The 16,852-nt window shown below is 38.1% G+C and overlaps 1 protein-coding gene across 1 annotated transcript in view; it reads left to right on the top strand.

The window, feature by feature from the left end:
- The first annotated feature begins 371 nt into the window (after positions 1-371).
- Capn6 (calpain 6) overlaps positions 372-16,852 on the top strand; it is an 18,225-nt gene continuing 1,744 nt past the window's right edge. The window contains exons 1-11 of the mRNA XM_052170802.1: positions 372-536; positions 9,823-9,954; positions 11,289-11,497; positions 12,133-12,325; positions 12,911-13,104; positions 13,337-13,414; positions 13,509-13,695; positions 15,035-15,157; positions 15,326-15,528; positions 16,112-16,233; positions 16,419-16,555. Coding sequence (XP_052026762.1) covers positions 372-536; positions 9,823-9,954; positions 11,289-11,497; positions 12,133-12,325; positions 12,911-13,104; positions 13,337-13,414; positions 13,509-13,695; positions 15,035-15,157; positions 15,326-15,528; positions 16,112-16,233; positions 16,419-16,555 — 1,743 coding nt within the window. The remainder of the gene's footprint in view (positions 537-9,822; positions 9,955-11,288; positions 11,498-12,132; positions 12,326-12,910; positions 13,105-13,336; positions 13,415-13,508; positions 13,696-15,034; positions 15,158-15,325; positions 15,529-16,111; positions 16,234-16,418; positions 16,556-16,852) is intronic.

Below are 16,852 nucleotides of genomic sequence, written 5' to 3'. Positions count from 1 at the left end.
GTAATTTTCTGAGCTGTTCCATGTCAATAGAAATGGAAAATTACCTTTTACGTTATAATGATTTATGCTTAGCTGGCGATCTTCACATCTGTTACCTATTTTCCCATTGAGACCATTAAAATGCATTTTGTCCCATTTGGCAGATGAACAAACCAAGGTCCGAAAATGATTAGGTGCTCACCCAGGATCAAACATTTATCTGAGCTTTAATTCTCCTTTTCTTGAACGTAGTAACTTTTCCTCAGTCTGAAGGCTCTGGGAGGAAGCCACTGCAGCCACTGCCCTTTGTGGAATTTTAGGTAATCCTCGAAAGACCTGAGAAGGTCCATCAAAGTAACAATTTTTGTCATTCTAGACTTAGTTGGATAACAATGGGTCCTCCTCTGAAATTCTTCAAAAACCAGAAGTACCAAGAACTGAAGCAGGAGTGCGTGAAGGATGGCCGGCTTTTCTGTGACCCTACCTTCCTACCGGAGAATGATTCTCTGTTTTTCAACCGGCTGCTTCCAGGAAAGGTTGTCTGGAAACGCCCTCAGGTACCTCTCTCTCATTTTTCTCCACACTTGCTGTCTCCTTGATTTCCTTCCTTGATTTCCTTTGGATTTGAAACTCTACATGACCCACTGTTGCATTTAACACCAACTTACTATTTAGAAAATTTGGAATTCTGTCTTCTTTCTTCCTAGCTTTCACTGTTGCCCTCTTTCTCTTTGTTGACTTATAATTATCAATTTTTCTATGTATGTATTTATGTATGTACATATGTATGTATGTATAAATGTATGTATGTATGTATGCATGCATGCATGTATGTATGTATCTATCTATCTATCTATCATCTATCGATCTGTCTGAATTACATGATCTTTTCCTATCCATACAAAATTTTAAATGATTAACACATAAGAGCCGACGTATCATTCTCTCACCCAGAGACAATTTTAAAGTAGGCTTTAGCTTGAAGAGACTAAACATTTAGTCAGTAATATAAAAATGACAACAACAGAAAAGGAAATATACTGTGTTTTTTTTTTTTAGAACTTTGAGTACGTATTGAAATCTAGAAAGAAACTATCCTCTTGTCTATTTACTTAGCAGAAACTACCCTCTTGTCTCTTTACTTAGCTGCCTGTTATCTTACCTTAAAGATAACCTCAGATCAATGAAGCCAATTAGACAGTAAGCATCAGCAAAATAATTTCTACTTGAAGAACACAAAGGTGGGGATGGAGAAGGGAGGCTTTTGATCTGTTTATTGAATATCATTCACTGTGTCATTCCAGTATTAGCTAATGGGACTCAACATGAAACTGCAGTTTTTCCATACCCATTAATATTAACTACTAATAGTTACTATTGGTCATAGTGGAGTATCTATGTGCTGTGTCTCAGCAGAGCTCAACAACTCTATATAAGCTGTATATGAACTAGACTCCAATGTGTAATAAGACAAAGCTTTTGTTGTTCTTGTTGCAATTTTCACATTAAACTCCTAAATGGAATTCTAAGAGTTACTTTAGTTCATGCATGTTGCCACCAGGTGGTGCCAAGATACATGGATCTCAATATCTCTTTTCAATACTTTTAAGAAAGGAATGGGTCAGCTGAGGTTGCAAAGTACCTTCGTTAATATTGTGTTTTTAATGAAGAATCAAAGGCATCAGACCTAGATGCCCTAGTAGCTAGTGTTGATTTACAAAGAACGATACCTATTAAAAGTCTAAGACTGGAGCTTGGAACTGTAACTCAGCAATAAAGCAGAGGTTCAGCCTCTAAGTTGTTGACATAGATGAAGATAATTTTGCTTGCCTGTAATAAAAATCCAGGAAATGTGAATATAATCTGTTAACATGTTTAGGAATCCAAAGATGTAAGATGTCCTACTTCTTAGAAATATGAGAGAGAGAGAGAGAGAGAGAGAGAGAGAGAGAGAGAGAGAGAGAGAGAGAGAGAGAGAGAGAATCAAACTTATGAAAGAATGGCAATAACAAGTAGCAGAAGGATCTAAAAAGAAAGCAGGGAAGTTACAGAACTGTACATTGGATGGGTATCTTTTAAAAATGAACAGACTTGATCGTTGTCACTGTCTAAGGAGTAAAGACCATAAAGAGTCTGAAGATTCAGGAGAGAGGATGACTGGAGAGGGTCAAGTCCTAGAGGAAATGGAAGGATATTTGGTGGGTGGCAAAGCTGGAAGGCAACACAAAGCCATTTCCCAGATGTGAATGAAGTAGCCAGCATTTCCTCTGATGCATCTTCTCTCCTCTGTCTTGGCTGAGTTCTTTGTACTTTGTCTTCTTCATCCAAATTCTATAGATTTAATCCTAGATGGATTCACAGGGAAGGAAAAACCTTAATAATTATGACAATAGTCTATTTTTCTTTAAGGCAAACTATGATACTTCTAGAGGAAGCTTCAATGGTAAGGAATGTGTACGTGTGGAGGGGCAGAGAATGAACACAGGGTAGGGGCAAAAGAAATTGCATTCATGACATACCTAGTATGGACTGGATTATGTGTTCATCTTCTCTATGTTGGATTTCACTTCATCCTTACTATTCCTGGTTTAGCAAGGTAGGTATGTTGCAAGTTCTCTGATGGGTAATTCATGTTCGTGGTTTAAAAAAAAAAAAGCATGTAGTAGGGCATGGTGGAACAGCGCCATTAATGCCCACACTCATGAGGCCAAGGCATGCAGATCTCTGAGTCTGAGTCCAGATTAGTCTACAGAACAAGTTCCAGGACAGCTAGAGCTATGCAGAGAAATCCTGTCTCAAAAACCTAAACCTAAACAAAGAAAACAAACAGATAACTAAATAAGTCTAACAGAGGTCCACAGCATCAGGTAAGTATTTGCAACTCCTAGGCCTGAGTTTGGTCCCTGGAACCATGTGGTGGAAGAAGAGAGCCACAAGTTGCCAGTCTGACTTCCATGTGCATATCATGGATGTCATGCATGTGCCCACCCCAAATAAATGCAGAAACAAAACAAGACTCAAAACAAACAGTAGGTATTTTGCTTTTCATATTGATAAGGAAATCAAGTCTCCCAAGAGAAGGTAAAAAATTCACTCAGGTTCCAACCTTCCAATCTCCAGCAAGCTCAGATTTGACTCGGGACTGAATAAGTTTTATCTCTTATCCTAATATTGTTTTTGCCTCTGTTGTTCTACAAACATGTATTTATGTAGCTTCCTTTTAGACAGCACTCACAGCCATCCTCATTGTGTTGCTGCTGCTCTTCCATAAACAGATCCATGTTCTCCCTTTGTGGAAACAGAATTAATAAACCCAAAGGAGCGAGATCCTTAAAATGTTATTTTATAGCATATCATTAAGACGTTACATAGAGTAAAAATAAGGTTGTAGGATACTTGAGCTTTCTTTGAAAGCTATGGATTCTTTTACAACTAGGATGGAGAGTAAACCTGGATTGAAGAACCATGCAACTCTTCTCTGGCCTCCCATTGGGAAAGCAGAAACATAGTAATAGGCTTCTCTTCATTGACTCAGGAAAAGCAGATGGGCCATTGCCTTTCATTGCTTTATTAGGGGATTTGAGATACTGGTTTGCATGGAAAGATATAGACCTCTCCCCATTCATATCACCACATACATATCATCATACTCAGCCCGGGTTTCTCTTTTTCCTGGAAAGTTTCAAAATGGAGATGGCATGATCCTTTCCTCCTGCTCTGTACTCTACGTAAGTGTAAGTGACTAGACACTGAGCTACATTCCATAGCTTTTCTAAAATTCTCGTTGGAGAAAAAGTCTCAATTTGTCATTCTCTTGATCTAGTCTGCAAAGAAGCTGGACTACAGGTGTGTGCAACTAAATTTGGTCCACTTTTGTTGCCAGTGCTGGAGTTCGAACCCAGGCCCTTGCAAATACTAGACAAACTCTCTACCATGATCCTTTATCCAATACTCTCATCTAGATGTTTCTGTCTCATTCTTGTTCAAAGCTTCTGTGTTTTAAGACTACATACGTACCATTGACATTTTGAGAAGTCATAACTCTAGGAAGCACCCCAACTTCGTTGAGGGACAAGAGTGGTTACACCTTGTTCCTTCCTATTTGAAAGTTTTCTTCTGTATTTTTTTTGAGACAACTGTGCTATGTAACCCAGGATAGTCTTATACTCATAATTCACCCGCCTCAATGATTTCAAGTGCTGGAATTATAGGCCTATTTTACTGTGCCTGGCTCAGACTTGGATTAAAGAAGCAGTAGATAAACAGGAAATAAAAGACATTTTAAATTAGCCAGTGGCAATTAACTATCCAAACCCTCCATACAAAAATCCTGTTTCTTTACAATAAGCCAGTGGCCTGATTTTCTCCCAGATTTCTGGGTAGACAAGTAGGCTCTTTATCTTTCTTTTATGCCTGAGAACATAAATTACAGTCTTAGTAATTCATGAGAAGTTCCATGAAATTTCAGTGTAATAGTGAGTCTGCAGGTACAAGTTTTAGTCTGAATTTGAGTGCCAAATTCCCACAGAAATCTTTTCTCCAGTTTTTGCCAAGCACTCTGGCTTTTTTCCTGACTGACTCATACCCACCCACAATAGTGTCCCAGAGTCAGACACATCTAATCCCTGACTTACATGAAGCAAAGCCTCATGGGAATGTGCACGGCCATCTGTGGAAGAACAAAGAGCTCCTGCACACGATCTTCTGCCAACCCTCATGGTCAACTCCTAACTTCTGCAATCTACTGCCAATGGCCTCCGTTTAGTATTCCTTCATAGAGTACTCTACCCACTGGCCATTTTGTTACATTGTCTGTGTTGGTTGAATGGCAGGGTAAAGAAGTACCAGGTTAAAATTATGGTCATAAGAATGGCAGGGGGAAACTTATGAAGGAAAATATACCAAGAAGAATACACATGTCTCAGTAAAAGATAGTCAGTGATGGAATAACAATAGAAGCAATACTTCTCTATGTTAATAGAATTTCCATCTACTGGTGAATCTTGGTACAGTAGTTTGGACTTAGATGGCTTATGAATTTCCTCTGATGTCCAAACGTTTTGTCTTTCTACAGAAAGTGATTCTAAGTGTTTTCTACTGTTTACACAATCAGAGTTGAATAGACTGGTATGCTTTCTCCAAACATTACATTAATTTTAAATTCTGCATTTCAAATAGTTTACACTTTTATTGAAAGTACAATTTCTATCACATGAAATTTACGTGTTTGAAATGTACAGTGTGACCATCTTTGGTAGATTGACAAAGTTGTGCAAATATTACCACAATCCAGTGGTACAATAAGATCCCCATGTTCTGCCAAACTGAACTGGAGAAAACCCACGAGGCCTCGACCCTACACAAATAACTATAGGCAACTGAGGAAACCTGGGAATGGGAAAAGTAGCTTTCCCCAGGGAGCATTGAAAACACACATACAGACCACAATGTACAGATTGAACAGGTTATTTTTAGGAATGTATGTGTGTGTACATAGGCATATATGCATGCAATGACAACTAGTGAAAAAAGAGAACAGAAATTTGAAGGAGTATGGAAATAGATATATGGGAGAACAGGAGGGAGGATGGAGAAGGGATAAATGGTGCAATTGTACTATAATCTAAAAAATGAGAGAATTAAAATTTAAAACAATCTCCATGTTAATTCCCAGTGAGTGACTCCTTCCCCACCAGTTGCCACTAATCAACTTTTATAATATACAGATTTTTCTATTGTGGACTTTTCCATTAAAATGTATTCTTAAAGTTATATAGATTCTTTCATTTAGCATCTTTTTACAGGTCATCTATTTATAGCATTATTATGTTGGTTTGTCTTATTACCTAAAGTATTCCATTAAACAGATATATACATTCTTTCCAATAAAGAAGTTTGGTGTTTATAGATGAGTCTCATTTCATACCAGAGTCCAAAGTTTCAGATATGAATATCATTGTGTAATGATTTGTTTGTTGAGACTGGAAGTTGAAGTTGAACTTTTGCCTGCTTGTTTCTGTTTCATTTTTTGTTTGTTTGCTTTTATTTTTGCTTTTTTGAGACAGGGTTTGTATATCAGTCTGGCCCGGAACTCAGAGATCCAACTGCCTCTGCCTCCCAAGTGATGGGATTAAAGTTATACCACCACCCTTTGGCTGAAGTTGACCCTTTTTTGTTCTAGGTTCCATACTGAGTTCTCCTTGGAAGGAAGAGAATGTTGAACTGGTGCTAAACTGTTCACTTAGAAATAAAAATTCCCAGCAGGTGAAGCTAGATCCTTGAGAAAGCATGCAGCATTGCTCTGTGAGCCCAGCTGTACCTATAATCTCCTCTTTTGGTTTAATTTTCTGAGAATAAGATAATGGCTACTTTGGCTAACTCGCACAGCCCTCAAGTTTTGAATAGAAGTTTTATACAATTAGCCCCTACTCCTTCTGGGAACAGTTAATCATCAAACACCTATTGAAGGACTGCCCATATCCCTCCCTGCTCCCCCGAGCTGGACTGCACATTGTGTTTTTGAAGTTGCCCCCACTCTTCTGGATACTGGTTATATAAAGAGTATTTGGCATTACTGTCATTCCTAAGGGGAATCTGAATTTCAATGCTTTCTGCCTTCAAATGTTACTTGCATAAACAATTGCTAAAGGTCTGCACATAATTGTTGCAAGTAGTGTGAACTTTGGAGGGTTATAGATCTCATCATTGAGATCCCATCAGGAATTTCTGGGAACAGGGATGAGGTGAGACAAATTGAGATGTCCCTCAATGCTCAGCCAAGAGAATATATTTCCTAGAAAAAGTCTCTTCTTTACAGAACATTTATCTTGAGGTGATAGTATTTGGGAAGAACTCCAGTTTTTCTTGTGTTCAATTTCTTAGTATTATGTATACTCTACCAAAGAAATTACTTTGCTTAGCCAAACAGCTCAGTTCAAGAATCCCTTCAACCGTGCCAGCACATCTGGAGCCATTAGGAACACAGCATCTCCTACATCTCTCCACTATTCTCAAGTCACCATGATATTATGGATATGTGAGCTGTGGCCTCTCGCTGAACCCCATTCTTACCACAACAGCATGGCTCAGGCTAAAATGTCCCATCTATGCTCTGCATCTCAGCTTGGAATTGCAGAAAAATACACAAACCTTCCTTTTCTATCTTCTAAAGGAAGCTATCCATTGTGTCCCAATACATATTAAAAATCGCTTAAGAACCTTTTTTCTTTTCTTTTCTTTTCTTTTCTTTTCTTTTCTTTTCTTTTCTTCTCTTTTCTTTTCTTTTCGATCTATTGCTGAAAAGTTCTCAGAGATTTTAGATTTGCACTGGATTCTTCTGATCTTTTCTAACTCCTTGGCCTGCTGTTTTCTAGTCTTTAATGTACTTGCTATGGCTTTAGTAAGAGTTGTTTCCTGTTTTCCACATCTTGTTACTTGCATGTAGTATAAGACTTATTTATATGTAGTCACTTGAATTCTGGAAATCAATGACTATTTGGTGATTTTTTTTCTAAAACAAGGAGCTGTGAAAATCTTGCAAAAATAGAGTTTTGGACAGAGTATACAATATAGAGATGGATATCTGGGGGAGAGCTGCACAATATTATTCCCTTACACAGGGTCATTAACAAGCTTAAAGAGAAAGGGATGGGCCAGCCAGTCTTAAGGTCCCTTCTTTAATGTTATGCCCTTCTGAAGAATCAAAGGCTTTAGACCTAGATATCCTAGTTACTAGATAATCAGAGACTCAAGCAGCTGCCAATATCTGATCACCCTGGTTCTTCCACTGCTTTTGAGTCTCTATGACTGTTACTGTGTCTTAAAATCCACCACTAGGCATTCTACACAATAATTTAAAGTAATATAAGATTGTAGAATATGCTGTTGATAATAACTATATTCAATTCATACAAGAGGATAATAATCATCCAGCTCCTCATTTTGAATAGACTTATATGTCTCTTTGCTCCATTATATGAGTAGAAGTTCACACATTAAAAGTATTGACAGGGTGTAGACTCCCACTTATCTATTAAAATATGCAAAGTAACTCTCCATAAAACTAGCAATGAATTTGTCTTAAAATATATAAAAGTACATGTTCACCCATCAATACTTACTTGACTGCTTTTTACACTGGGAAACGATCCGATGTTTTATCTGTATCTGAGAAATTGGGGTACAACTCCATATCTTGCTCCAAATAAAATGATAATGTCTGACCAAGGGTGGTACAATGATGCTTCTTAATTTCATCTTAGAAAAAACAGAGAAATAGAAGATTCTTCAGGATCTGACTCACCCAGTGCACTTGATCTGTGTTCAGTAAATGAAAAGACAAAGCAGCTGACGACCCATAAACTATTTAGTATGATAGAAGTAGTCTCCCAAGAGAAAACACAGCGATAAGGCACCACCAGGCATCTTAAACAAAAACGACCAGAAAATCCAAAGCTGACAACCCAACTAACTAGCTCCTTTTGGCAGGTTGATGCATAATTAATCTTCAGCTTGGATGTGTCTCTGCCCAGAATGCCTATTTCTTTCCAGGGCTATTTTGGCTTTTAACGGATATATGGAATGCTTCATTCTGTAGACCAGACCCTTCAAGAAAAATTATATCCTTTAAAAAATAGACATTATGTACCAGAAAAATATAGCTGTTTCTATTTAAAAATTTTAAAGAGTGTGCACCTAGATTTTCTTTCCATTTGCAACTGGGATTTATTTCAGCAGGATATGCAGAATGTCAACTTTTGGGCTAATAACCATTTCCATGAAAATGTTTCCATTTATCAATATTTAATTGGGATTTGATGTCTTTGAAGTCTGCAAGTGCTGATGCTCTGAGCAATATCATGTCTGCAATCATATGATGTCCTGTCTTTCTTTGTTTATGCTTGTTTCTTTATCTGTTATGTCTCAATGTTTCTCCTCTGTCCAGTGACCTATCAGTAGTCAACCTCGAGTACTCAGTTACTCACTATAGTGTCCAGACCACCACCAGATGAACTTTGGGGATTCCTTTTCTCTAGGCACTGAATATAATTTCAAAGTAGCTCCATATTGTTTTCATTATGTTGTAGTTATATTGTTTGGCTTTCATTTTTCTTACTCACAATAGGAATGACCCAGCTAATGATATCAGAGATAAAAAATACATGCATTTTCTTAACAAACACTGTCCCCACTATAGGCAAGATACTTTAGGAATATGCCCTCTGGGGAGAGTTTTTGTTGAAATATTCCTGTGAATAATCTATTAGCATCTACATTAATGTTGTTGTCATTTATATTCATACAAAATGAGGGTTGGGAAAGCTGGTTGTCATGGAAATTGCTTTGCTTTCTGTTAGAAAAGGACTTCCTGTATGGTCTCCTAACTCATTTTCCTAGAAAGGCAGATACATTAATGTTCACCTCTATCAGACCTTGCATCTTAAATGTAATCACCCATTTACAAGCACAGATATTTCAGGGAAATTTCATCCTGACAAAAATGAGATCTGAAGGCAGTGTGCAAAGGCCTAATTCTAGACTTCGAGCGTTCACTGCTATAGTGGAAATGCTAATGACAAAGGCCTTCCAGCAGCACATGCTGACCTATTTTACTCCATTCTCTCCTTCCATTTCGTCATTCATTCTCTAAAACGTCTCTGTTCTCTGTGCATAGGTTATCCATTGCCTTTTGTTTTTGTTAGAAATCACCTCAACCTTCCCTTTATCCCATCTATAAGATCCCTAGCCTCACTCAATCCCGTCTCTGTAAAGACTTAGCTCAGCTTCTAGAAACTCTTGAAAAATCTCCCTGACTCCTGCAAAACCAATTATTGTATCCCACAGGACATTTCTGATGACCCCCATCTGATTGTGGGCAACATCAGCAACCACCAGCTGATCCAGGGAAGACTGGGGAACAAGGCAATGATCTCTGCATTTTCCTGTTTGGCTGTTCAGGAGTCACACTGGACAAAGGTATTACCTTTTCTGTCAAATGTTATGCTATTTCTGCTTTCTTCTTGAATAACTTGACAGGAAAAAAAATCAGCTCATAACTTTTAGAGATCATGCTATTTCTCGAAAACAGAAGTAGGTAATTTATTTCCATTGTGAAAATCCATGTATGCTAAGTCTAACAATGATGTTTTGCATAATAGCTTTGTCACATACACCAGTTGCTCACTTGCTGTCATTTGTCATATTTTGACTTATTATTTCTCCATATTATGTTCTTTGTACCAACTTTTTATGAATCCAGTAAAGACCAGGGAGTCATTAACACATATGTAATAGAAATGGAGAAAAAGAGAGAAAGCAATCCTTGAAAAGGTCCTAACGAATTATTATTAATACCAAACTTCCTCCTTACTATTCTGATAAAATTCAAAACAATAAAGAACATTTTATTTAGGGCAATGAACATTTTCCAATTAAAAACAAATTTGGAATATTTATGTGCAATTGTTATAAAAGGAGAATTGCAAAACTGTGATTTTTTATTAATCACGTGAATAAAATCTGAATTATGTAGAATAAATCTACATGAAATTCTAGATAGGGCAAAGCAGAGTAAGGATTGTATCTATACTGGTTTTAATTTTTAAGAATCATTTGATTTACTTTATTGCTTATTTGTGTGAATGTATGCTATACATACACTTAGATGCATTCTATGTGCAAGTATTGAGGCTAAAAGAGGGCATTTCTTGTCTTCTTTTTGAACTCTTGACCTATTCATTTTGAGGCAGGATCTATCTCTAAAGCCAGAACTCATGTTTTCTCCATTAATATGGAGGTCATCATTTCTCCTAAATCTTCCTGTTTCTCCCATCTGAGGAGCTGGGGGCACAAGCATTTGCAGAGATACCTGGCTTGTTACTTGGGTGCTGGGATCCAGACTCTAGTACTGATGATCATGGAGTAAATTCTCTCAATCAGTGAACTGTTTCTCCAATTCCAATATTACTTTTAAATGTCTTGTTCATGTATTTAAGCATTTGACAATGAATCCATGTAGACAGTCTCTTATCTAGTTTATGGTTTATCTATGGGAATTCCTCTGAATGTCCAGTATCCTGTGCATTTATGGTGGGGATGGCAGATATGGTAATATTGCACACAGCAAAACTGACCAATGGAAACAAAAGCTGAGGGAAAAATGCTACACCCTAGGCTTTTCTAACCTAGCCTCAAAAGCAAGTGTATTTGGAAAGTTTCTGTTTGTTATATAGTTTTCTTATGACTTCACTATAATCTCTACATCTGGATACAGTCTTGTAATACTTGACTACATGTTCTTACCTTTCCAGGCAATCCCGAACCATAAAGATCAGGAATGGGATCCTCGAAAGCCAGAAAAATATGCTGGAATCTTTCGCTTCCGTTTCTGGCATTTTGGAGAATGGACTGAGGTGGTGATTGATGACTTACTTCCCACCATCAACGGAGATCTGGTCTTCTCATTCTCCACCTCCATGAATGAGTTTTGGAATGCTCTACTGGAAAAAGCGTATGCAAAGTAAGGAGGGGGTTGACTGGTCTGTGGTCATGATACAGGAACAAAGAAAAATCATATTTGTCTTTGGGCATTCATTCTGCCCTCCTCAACCCCACCATTAAAACTAGCTGCAGTTCAGTAAGACTAAAAACCATTCTTTAGCCCTGGACTAGTTTCTTAGAACTCATAGATGCTTTAGTTCTTCTTCTTCTTCTTCTTCTTCTTCTTCTTCTTCTTCTTCTTCTTCTTCTTCTTCTTCTTCTTCTTCTTCTTCTTCGAGATTACACTTATTTCTTTTTTTCTTTATTGATATATTTTTTTATTTACATTTCAAATGGTTTCCCCTTTTCTGGGTCCCCACTCCCCACAATCCTGTCTTCTATGAATTTTTTCAGGCTGTTAATCTGAAATTCAAATGGAATTCTCATCTCATTTTAACCTTGCCTGTCATTTGTCTGTATGATGAAGTTTCTGCATGGACTAGCATTTATCAACATAGCCTGAGCCTAGAAAGTTTTTATTGTAATCTCAAAGTATTTCCCACTTCATAATCAGAGAACAACCAGCTGGTAAAGGCTGAACAAGAATTGTTTTCATTCTTGGGAGCATGAACTGGATAACTAATTTCATCAAGATAACTGCATACTTGCTTTCAGGCTTCTGGGCTGTTATGAGGCTTTGGATGGCCTGACCATCACTGATATCATCATGGACTTCACGGGCACATTGGCTGAAATCATTGACATGCAGAAAGGCCGATACACTGATCTTGTTGAGGAGAAGTACAAGCTGTTTGGAGAACTGTACAAAACGTTCACCAAAGGAGGTCTAATTTGCTGCTCCATTGAGGTTGGCATTCACCCTAAACAATCACTTTATGCTCACTTCTGGTACAAAAGATAACAAAATTTAACAGGAAACATTGTACATAACCCAGAAACCCACAAAAGAGTCAATATTAGAACTCAGAAAGCTAACACAGGCATGAAGTCCCAGCTTGGAGACTGGAGAGCATTATTATTTTTTTTTTTTAATCTCTTTGAGCCATCATTTTATTGAGGGCCAAGGCACCATCAAAGGTGCAGTAAATACCTTATGGTAAGCTATTACTGTCATCTTGGCTCCTAGATATTGATGTTATAGCTGTTCCCTAAAAGAATGAATCTGCTTTACCACATTAAAAAATACAGTTCATATTAATAGAGGACAGTGATTATTTGGAATTATTTGGAGTTTTTAAAGTAAGTTGTTATGTTACATTATTTTCTCTCTTTCACTTGCTTTTGGGGGTAAATTAGACATTAGGATCAAATTTCCATCTGCATGGGGAGAACTCAATTCAATCATACTGGAAGGAACCAACCAAGATAGAATGGGATCCAGATCTTGGCTTTTCCAATTCTTATGCCCTTACATATCTTTATTTGCTATCAGTCTCCCAGCCAGGAGGAACAAGAAGTTGAAACAGACTGGGGTCTACTGAAGGGCTATACTTACACCATGACTGATATTCGCAAGCTCCGTCTTGGAGAAAGACTTGTGGAAGTCTTCAGTACTGAGAAGCTGTACATGGTTCGCCTAAGGAACCCAGTGGGAAGACAAGAATGGAGTGGCCCCTGGAGTGAAATGTGCGTGATATTTCATTGTTATACCTCCTAAGCTCTGTAGTTCTTCCAAACCTGTCCCTCTAGATTGCTAATGAGCTGTCAAATAACAGAACCATTTCGGGGCTTTAGTCAGCCATGTGGTCTGCAATCCAGCCAGAGATAAAATAAAGTAGGCCTAGTCATCATACATTGTCTTCTTTTGACATCCTGGCAAAAATAATGACTTTTTCTTTTATACTTTATTTGGTTTTAGTTCGGAAGAGTGGCAGCAACTGACTGTAACAGATCGCAAGAACCTGGGGCTTGTTATGTCGGATGATGGAGAATTTTGGTGAGGAATCATTCTGCAACAAGGAATTTGGATCTCTTACTAGAAATGCATATTAACTGCTATTTTCATTCCTTTCTCTATTCCTTCCATTTAGGATGAGTCTGGAAGATTTTTGCCACAACTTTCACAAACTGAATGTCTGCCGCAATGTGAATAACCCTGTGTTTGGGCGCAAGGAGCTGGAATCAGTGGTGGGATGTTGGACTGTGGATGATGACCCTCTGATGAACCGATCAGGAGGTTGCTATAACAACCGTGATACCTTCCTGCAGAATCCTCAGGTTAGAGTCAATTATTGTCCTTTGCCTCAGAGCTATCCAGTCAGTAAGAATCAGATCTCATTTTGCTCCTCTCTGGAACATTCATTTAGCATCAGGTTTTCAAATCTATTGCATAATATTAATCAACCACAATCCCCAGAGATTGGCTCAGATGCTTGTAAGACTCAGAAGACAAGGTCTCTTTGCAGAAACTTATCTTGGCAGCATTTTCAAATCTGAATCAGTTTCTCCAGATGCCTCTCTCTGAATGTTCCAACTTACCTCCTGTTTTCTGGTGATGGTCTCAACACAGCAGAGTGGGGATCTGCTTCCAGATGCTGTCTCAGTTCTTCCTCATTTGTTTTTACTACCCAAATTGTTCACCTGATACGTTACACACATATCTTGTAGTCCTTTTCACATAGGTCACCCTTCTGAAAGCCATCATTATAATCTGCTTTTTCTCTTCGAGAATGGGGTCATTTTCCCTCTCAAGATTCAAATGACTTCTCTGTCAGTTTCTACTCAAATGAGTCTGTTTACCACCTCACTCATATAATATGTCTTACCAGGCACATTCCAAGAAAACAAGAACCCCAAGCCTGAATTTATAATAGCCTGTATGAAGATGTGCTACAGCAGAGTAGACATAATTCTGGCTCGCTGTCCATGGCCATATGTCTTCTTCCTATAGATCTCATTACCTAGGCATTTTGGAGAACACCAAGGTTCAGAAAACTGGTTTACTTAGCTTATAATTTTCTTTTCCCTTTCCATCTTAACTGCCCTTCAAGAAACTTCATTAGCATTACCCCTTCCCTATGTAGACAAGTTTCAGGTACCTACCAAGCTCCTGAAGCAAACTTGGAGAATGTCTGTATACATAAGTGTATACATAAGATTGAGCTTTGGGGCCTTTGCCTGGGTTGCTCAAATGTCTTGGATGGCCTTATAAATCTACCCAGGGCTGTATGGCAAAGTCTGGTTGAGAGGAATAAGAATGCTTTCTGCCTTTATGAATTCTGAAATGTTTCTGCATATAGTTTTAAGCACAAGGGTACAATAAAGGAAGAAATGAATAACTTATCAGGAACATACATATTAAAACTTACTCTCCTTGGCACCAAAGCTCTAAAAATAGAGTTTTCAGTACATGCCGGATGCCATAGGGAAAAGCAAGTATAATGGTCTTTGCTTCGTAGTGAATTAATTTTCCATTACATCATTGTCTGGTCAATAGTAAAGCCCAGAAATTAATCGAGACTCTGCTTCCCATTAAAAATTTTATTCCACAAAACTTCAGCTAGTTTATCTTAAATGGGATTGCTAATTCATCTCTTTGATGGCCCCTTTCCCTCAGTACATCTTCACTGTGCCTGAGGATGGCCATAAGGTCATCATGTCACTGCAACAGAAGGACCTACGCACTTACCGCCGAATGGGAAGACCTGACAATTACATCATTGGTTTTGAGCTCTTCAAGGTAAGAAGAGCATTTGGAACAGAAAGACTCTGAGCATTCAGAGTCTAAGTTAGGAGGTTTTATAGTTAAGAGAATTATGAAGGGATAAGAAGAGAGCAGAAGTGGGACCTTCTAATATAAATGCTCCGATTTTAACAGGCTATACGTCTTCATCTTCTTTGCTTCTAGGTGGAGATGAACCGAAGGTTCCGCCTTCACCACCTCTATATTCAGGAGCGTGCTGGAACTTCTACCTATATCGACACCCGTACTGTGTTTCTGAGCAAGTATCTGAAGAAGGGCAACTATGTGCTCGTTCCAACCATGTTCCAGCATGGCCGTACCAGCGAATTTCTACTGAGGATCTTCTCAGAAGTGCCTGTCCAGCTCAGGTTCAGTTTTATTATGATGCTCTTGCGACCCCTGTTCTCTTCTTTTCTTTCGATTCTCAGCCCATATTCCTCTATGCATATACTCTATGAGACAATATGCTTGAGTCGACCTCACTAATTGAAATGAAGGTGGTCAAAATATTTCTCAGAATGGAGCTATGGAAAAATCCAATGGAGATCTGAGATTTAGTGTTTTGATCTGTCATTTAAGCTCTACCTCTTGTATATTATCTTCAGTTCTCAGATTGGTTCTGTCTGTTCTTGAGCTGCTAGCACTCGTCCTCCCTCATCTATCTTGTTCGCAGTGCTGGGAAGCCTAGGCTACTGTTCACCGCAACTGTACGAACACTGTTCTTGAAGTCATGTAAACGACTCTCAAAAAATAAGCCACATCCAGGGAGGAATGGGATGGGTCAACAAGCTTCTTTTTCTTATTTTATTTTATTTTATTTTATTTTATTTTATTTTATTTTATTTTATTTTATTTGGTAACCCAACTTTTTATGTGTTTTAACAATGAAGTCTATTTTGGCAGGTCCATTTCATCATGCAGTGACACATTTTTTTTTTACTAATATTCTAGGGAACTGACTTTGGACATGCCCAAGATGTCTTGCTGGAACCTGGCACGTGGCTACCCAAAGGTGGTTACACAGATCACTGTCCACAGTGCTGAGGGCCTGGAGAAGAAGTATGCTAATGAAAGTAAGAACTACATATATGGTTAGAAAACACTGTCAGCATTTATTATCTCCATTGATATTTTCAGTCTGGAGATTTCAAAGCTCAGAGAAAATTGGACTTTATGCAATCATAGTTTCTTGCCTCTCTAGGGAGGAAACTTAATCACTAGGCTTTTTAAAAAAAGCAAAAATGTCACTTTCTTACAGCTGTCAATCCATATCTGATCATCAAATGTGGAAAGGAAGAAGTCCGTTCGCCTGTCCAGAAGAATACTGTGCATGCCATTTTTGACACACAGGCCATTTTCTACAGAAGGACCACTGACATTCCCATTATCATCCAGGTAAGACTGAACAAGGGATCTTAGAGAGTTTATGTTTTCTACCACATAATAGCTTCTCCCAAGTATATCACGTTTGGAGGATGCTGAGCAAAGACTAACTATTATTCGGTTTGTATTCAGAACATTTCTCATTAAAAACCACCAACTTCATTATTCATCTTTGATTTAAAGCTCTTGCCTTTATTTCCCATAGGCAGAAGACATATCAGCATGTGTACCATAAAGTCCCATGAAAGGAAATACTTGCTAGTTCTTTCAACCCCTATATTGCTAGGTCAATATGGTTAATGCCAGTCT

Source organism: Apodemus sylvaticus, chromosome X (assembly GCF_947179515.1).
Source record: "Apodemus sylvaticus chromosome X, mApoSyl1.1, whole genome shotgun sequence".
NCBI lineage: Eukaryota > Metazoa > Chordata > Mammalia > Rodentia > Muridae > Apodemus > Apodemus sylvaticus.
This window is presented reverse-complemented; position numbering and strand designations above follow the sequence as displayed.